At 41.7% G+C, this 5,963-nt stretch overlaps 1 protein-coding gene across 1 annotated transcript; it reads right to left on the reverse strand.

Annotated features, from left to right (window-relative positions):
* Window positions 1–458: 458 nt before the first annotated feature.
* LOC109737792 (isoflavone reductase homolog IRL) lies at window positions 459–2,125 on the reverse strand. Its single transcript, XM_020296921.3, has 5 exons — window positions 1,826–2,125; window positions 1,601–1,735; window positions 1,279–1,522; window positions 979–1,182; window positions 459–882 (listed from the first exon to the last, which is right to left on the reverse strand). Exons 1-5 carry the CDS (start codon window positions 2,015–2,017, stop codon window positions 716–718), a joined length of 942 nt encoding a protein of 313 aa, XP_020152510.1. The 5' UTR covers window positions 2,018–2,125; the 3' UTR covers window positions 459–715.
* Between the last annotated feature and the right edge of the window lie 3,838 nt (window positions 2,126–5,963).

Here is a 5,963-nt window from a genome sequence, read left to right on the forward strand (position 1 = left end):
TGTGTCTTTGCTAAACAGGTTTGGCATTGGATGGGGAACATCACGGGCAGGCCTAACTTCGAGCCCCAAGATGGAGAAGGCCTTGGCGATTGGTGCCTTCGTCAGGATCGTTGCTCAGCCCATCGGAAGTCCACTCGCGCTAAATGCCTACTTGGGATGTGGATTATTTGGAAGCATCGAAACAACATCGTGTTTAATGGTGTTGTCCCATCCCTCACTGCGACATTACTTAGGATTAGAGAGGAGGGTGCTCTGTGGGTTAGGGCTGGTCTCTTGAAGGCAACACAATAGGTTTTGAAGTAGAGGATGGTGGGCCGGATCGTGAGTAGTGACTAGATCGCCCGGTGGTGTCGGAGAATCCCGGCATGTAATTATATGTTGTAACCGTGGATTTGGGAGTCTTCCCTCTTTCTTCTTTAATGAATGATACACACACTCGTGCGTATTCGAGAAAAATATTAAATCAACCAAATGCCCCGATGGTCATTCAACCCAAGATCAGTGCTGGACAATGATCAGGTATAACTACTGATTTATCAACTTTTACACTGAAATCCCCAGCTTTTCAGCAAAGCAGAGGTTCTTATTCATAGTGAATTTACACAAGTTACACGCAAAACCGCATACATCATTGGATTTGGAGGGGCCACTTGTTCATCATCTTGATTGTTGATGCCGACTGTGGCTGGGTGCCATTCCAGCCAGCCAAAAGCTGTCAGAGAAGGCGGTCGAGATACTCGTCGATAGTGGTGTACTTTAGGTCGGGGTACAGCTCGGTGGCCTCGACGCCAAAGGATGGTTCAATCTCAAAGTTGGCCTGGTCGCCCCCGATGAAGATGGAGAGGGCGAGGGACAGCAATATGTTCAGAGGGAAAGCCGCCTCTGCATCATTACATGTCAAGAGATGTCAGAGGTGCAGCTACAACCATGTACGGACACCATATACGTGTCTAGGCACAGGATCGATGATGGATGTACCCTTGATCAACTTGAGGAGACCCGCCTCCGGGATGCGCACGATCTGGAAAGTCCTGCCCGCTTTCCTCTCCCACATCGAGATGAGCTCGTTGTGGGACACAATGTTCGCCGGTGGCCTCATGTACAGGATCTTGTTGAGGGTTCTCGGATCGTCGACCGCCCTCACCGTGTAGGTGGCAATGTCTTTTTCCACCACAAACACCGCTACATGCATCAAGAATCAAAATCAACACATGATGCCACCATTAATCGACGACGGTGCGAATTTGCAGTGGCAGGAAATGGGATGGGCGTGCTTACCTTTTGCATCTCCATCGCCTAGGACGGTGATCTTGTCGGAAGGAGGGCCAGCGCCAACAGCTGTAACATCGCCGATGCTCGGAAGGTAGGTTTCGGCGAACCCATTGCAGCAGACATATGTATGAGGTATACCCTCTGCCTCAATCAGACGGCGAAGGCTGAGTTTACCAGCGTACAATGTGGCCGCTGGATCTACGGTGTGAACCCGCTCTACGTCAGAGCCAAACTCAGATGGCAAAAACCTCTGTACAACAACAACTAACTAAGTGGTCAATCTGCAGCCATCGTTCCATCAAGTAAAAACACAAGCTGACAAGCTGACCTTCACATTGCCGGCCTCCTTGATTGCCATGACAATCCTCGACTGCTCCACGAGCTGACGAGGCCCCACAGCCGAGACGACGACGTCTACACCCTTTATGGCATTTACGAGGCTCCCGTGGTCGAATAAATCTCCCTGGTCATCAGGCAGATAAAAAAGAATCCACACAGGAAAAAAAATGAGTAGTTGAAAGGCAGACAACAGAAAATGATACTAATCATATACCTTGATGAGAGCAACACCGGAATCAATGAAGCTCTTGAGGAGCTGCATCTTAGCTGGATCAGACGGCGCAACGTCCCTGATGAGGACAGAGGTCGAGTGGCCACGGCGAGCACTCGCGGCGACGATATGCTTGCCTATGTGACCTGTGCCACCAATTACAAGGACCCTGCTCCTCTCCTTGTCCAGCACCATAATTCCTGATCCAAATATCGAACGCTCTACTAGCTTTAGGTGTGCTGCAAGGTCTTGGTTGTGATTTCAAGTGGTGAGAGGTATTATATATAAGCTATACTGTCGTGGGATATGATGAAGCTGACAATTCCTACCTACAAAACAACCAATTGACAAGTTTCAACAACCCCCACCTTCCCTTTAATTCGCTCGACCTTCCTTTAAGAGCACACAATGTCTGCCCTGCCCATGGACATCACAACAAAACCTCCAGCACAGAAGGAACTCATCCACATGCATGGTTACTGCAACTAGAAATCATCCTAAACTGGCCTTCTAGTCCTTATTTAACCTCAATGATTGTGATTTGTGGCATCTTAAAATGCTTGTACCTTGTTATTTAAAATACCATGATGACATAAAATATTTGCAATAATAGTCACAGTAGATTAAGTTATGTACGGCATAATTTTCCTCCTAAAGCAGAGGTGGTGATATTTATGTAAGTTTTTGACAGAGAATGCACGGGAACCATATTTATGTTAACCATCAGAAGTACACAACGGGATATACGGGAATGCATGCTCCCGTCACATAACTATTACCAGCTACTACACAGGAAATGCATCTCATTGCTACTGCTCTTCCTTGATGGCTTCATAACTAGCAATGCAGATACCATCCAAAAAGTCACCTGATGTTTTCTCTTCACGTGGCATTCTATGTCCAGCAAAACAGCATAAAAATCAGGATGGACATAATTAAGCAACAGAATATCAAATGGGCACCAAGACAATTGTCCAGAATTCAGTCTTCACTTGTGTCATACTCGATGCGTTATTAATTTAAGCATAAAAATGCTGTTATGAGACTGTATATTGAAGCTTTAAGAAAAATAACCATTCTATGGAGTCATCTGGCATAGCCTGATACTTCACTATATATTCACCAAAACTAGTCAACCAAGCTGTCAAATATTTCGCAAGTTAGTCGGACAAAAACCAAATGATTCTTTTTCTCCATGTTTTCTTACTTTTTTGTTTTTCTTTTGATTCTTTTTGTTGTTTCATCGGTTTTTCTTTATTTTTTCTAGAAATTCTGTTTTATTTGGTTTTCTCTTTCTTTCATTTATTTATTTTTTCTTCGTTTTTCTCGGTTTTCTTTGTTTCTTTCTTCTGTTTTCATTGATTTTCTTCAGTTTTCTATTTGCCTCTTTCTTTTTCACCGGGTTTTTTTCGATGCTTTATTTTTTGTGTGTCTTTCCTTATGATTTTCATCGGGTTTTCTGGGTTTCAGAACCTTTTTGATTGACATTTTTTGTTTCTATGTGTGGTTTGTATCGTTTTTCTTTGATTCTATGTATATTTTTCATGTCCCTGTGAAATATTTATTTTTATACATGTTAAAATTTTCAAAATTTAAATTTAAATTTTTTCATACAAATATTTTTATGTCTATATTTTATATACATAAAAATATTATACATGTTCAACATTTTTTAGTACATGATTAAAATTTAAAAATAGAATTATTAATATTTCTTTCATATACATGCTTCATGTCTATGGTTTTCATAAGCATTGTACATTGTCATATACATCTGACACATTTATTTGATATAGTTTCAAAAAAAATCCAAATATACGATTAACACTTTTATATAATAATATTTTTTTGAAATGTATGAACAATCGAAAAATTCAAAAATATTGTTTTATGCCATCAAAAGAATTATATAGATTTAAAAAATTTATTTTATGTACCTTTAACATTTTTCAAATCTATGATTAACTTCACTGTAATGTGCGTACATTTTTTAAGAACATGAACAATTCTAAAATGCCACAACGTTTTCGAATATGCTATCAACATTTTTCCATATAGATTTCAGACGTTTCTTTTATATATGTTTTATTTTTTTCAAATATATGATTGTATTTTTATAATGTCATATACAATTTTTAAACTCGTAAATATTTTAGAAATGTCACAACATGTTTTTAATATTCTATCCACATTTTATTAAGTTCAGACATCAATTGTTTTACATTATATTAAAATATTAGAATTCTGTATTTTATTTTATTATTTATTTAATTTTTCAATAAATATATTTGCAATATTTTAGGAAATCAGAATAAACAAAAGGGAATAAAGGAACAAAGTAAAAAAAAGGAGAAAAAACGAACTTACCTTGTATATAGGGAGAATTCCTTATTCGGCCCTTCCTTCAAATTTGCTTCCCTTTTTGGCCCAAAAAACTTGTTTCTTCCCTTTTTGACACTTAAACTTGATTTTGTTCCTTACGTGACACTTCAATCCAGTTTTCCATCCAGCGGTGTTAACTGGCACGTACAAAGACAGTTTTGCTCCTGGTGGTAGTATGTCAGCAAAAAAAAAGGAGAAGGGGCGTGAACATGAATGGATGTAAGTGTTGCAAGAAAGCCCACTTTGAAATATTCATATCCACCCCCGCCCACCAGTCGTGTTGCAGCTCCATCCGGGAGAGCCTGGCATGGCGTGTATCCGCGAGAGCCACGCTAGCGCCCAGCAGCAGCCGGCAGCGCAAACACACACACGCACGAGTACTCCTACACAACAAGCATGCACACATACCCAGCAAGCACACGCGCATCCAAACGGCAGCAAGCACACACAGGCATCACGGACGCAGCACGGCACCAGCAAGGCAGCAAGTACTGGGCTTCCCGTGTCCCCGACGTGTCACCGTGTCGGCGCCGTCCCGGTCGCCATATCGCCATTTTTTCTTTACCTTTAAATCAAAAAACATGATACTACACAGATATTGCATCGGACGTGTCCGACGTATTATATATGCGGGCGTTTTAATCACACAAGTACGTGCAAAGCTAGCACAAGAAGCAAGGAAGCTAGCAACTTGATAGATTTTGCATGTTGGAACAGTCCACGCTAGTCTACCCGGCACCTCACGTGCGTCCGCGATCGGAGTAGCTCTTACTCGATTGGATCAATTCAATCTCGGCAGGTAGTGACTCATTCACCCGCAAAAAAAAAAGTTAGTGACTGTAGTTTAGATGATTATTTAGATTTGATTTGATGGAGACATTTTTTGGAACGACTCGCTGGAGATACAAGTTATCAGAAGCTTGTGCTCTTGGCTTCTTGCAAATTGTAGCTAGTCAATCTGTAACAAAATGGCATGAGCGTGTGCCACAATCGAGGCGCGAACACAGCTAAGGGATATCACTTGTTGACATGCCGCGGTCTAATTTATCACCAGTAACATTAATCTGTACAAATTTATACGCTACAGTAGAGACTGAATGGGTCGTCATTATTCTGCTCCTAATGTAGTAATTATGGTTAGTCCCGTGCAACATTTTTTTTGTATTTAGACATATGGTACTAATTTTTGTTTGTTTATTCAACCATGACAAAATATATATCATGTTACCTCTGTCACTGGTAGAAAAAAGCCCTTTAGTCCCGGTTCGCAACAGCCTTTAGTCCCGGCTGTGCAACCGGGACTAAATATGCGCGACTAAAGACCCCCCCCCCCCCTAGTCGCGCCTCTTACGGACCGCGACTAAAGGCTTTAGTCCCGGTTCTTGTGGCTGACCGGGACTAAAGGCCCGTCCACGTGGGCGCCCGTGGTCCGTCGGGGCGGAGGACCTTTAGTCCCGGTTCTCGTGGCCAACCGGGACTAAAGGCCTCCTCCGCAGGTTTAAACCTGGTTTTTTTGCGAATCATTTTAAATTTTTTTTATTTTCAAATTTCTGAATTATTTTAACCTCTAATCTCTAATCAGCACCCCTCATCATTGCTCAATTTATCCTCTAATCTCTAATCACCCCTCATCATTCCAAATCATCTAACTTCCCGGACGGTCACCCATCCTCTCGCTACTCCAGCCTGAGCACGCTTAACTTCCGGGTTCTATTCTCCCTCGTTTCCAACTCTGCACTTGTTGTTTTCCTGACAATAG

This window comes from Aegilops tauschii, chromosome 6 (genome assembly GCF_002575655.3).
Source record: "Aegilops tauschii subsp. strangulata cultivar AL8/78 chromosome 6, Aet v6.0, whole genome shotgun sequence".
NCBI classification, from domain to species: domain Eukaryota; kingdom Viridiplantae; phylum Streptophyta; class Magnoliopsida; order Poales; family Poaceae; genus Aegilops; species Aegilops tauschii.

What these genes read in the sequence shown, in the direction of transcription:
- LOC109737792 (XM_020296921.3), bottom strand. Translation starts at nt 2,017, where the DNA reads ATGGTGCTGGACAAGGAGAGGAGCAGGGTCCTTGTAATTGGTGGCACA. An exon ending in CCGGTGTTGCTCTCATCAAG is followed by an intron (nt 1,736 to 1,825) that starts GTATATGATTAG and finishes CCTGATGACCAG; the next exon opens with GGAGATTTATTCGACCACGG. An exon ending in TCTCCTCAAGTTGATCAAGG is followed by an intron (nt 883 to 978) that starts GTACATCCATCA and finishes GTAATGATGCAG; the next exon opens with AGGCGGCTTTCCCTCTGAAC.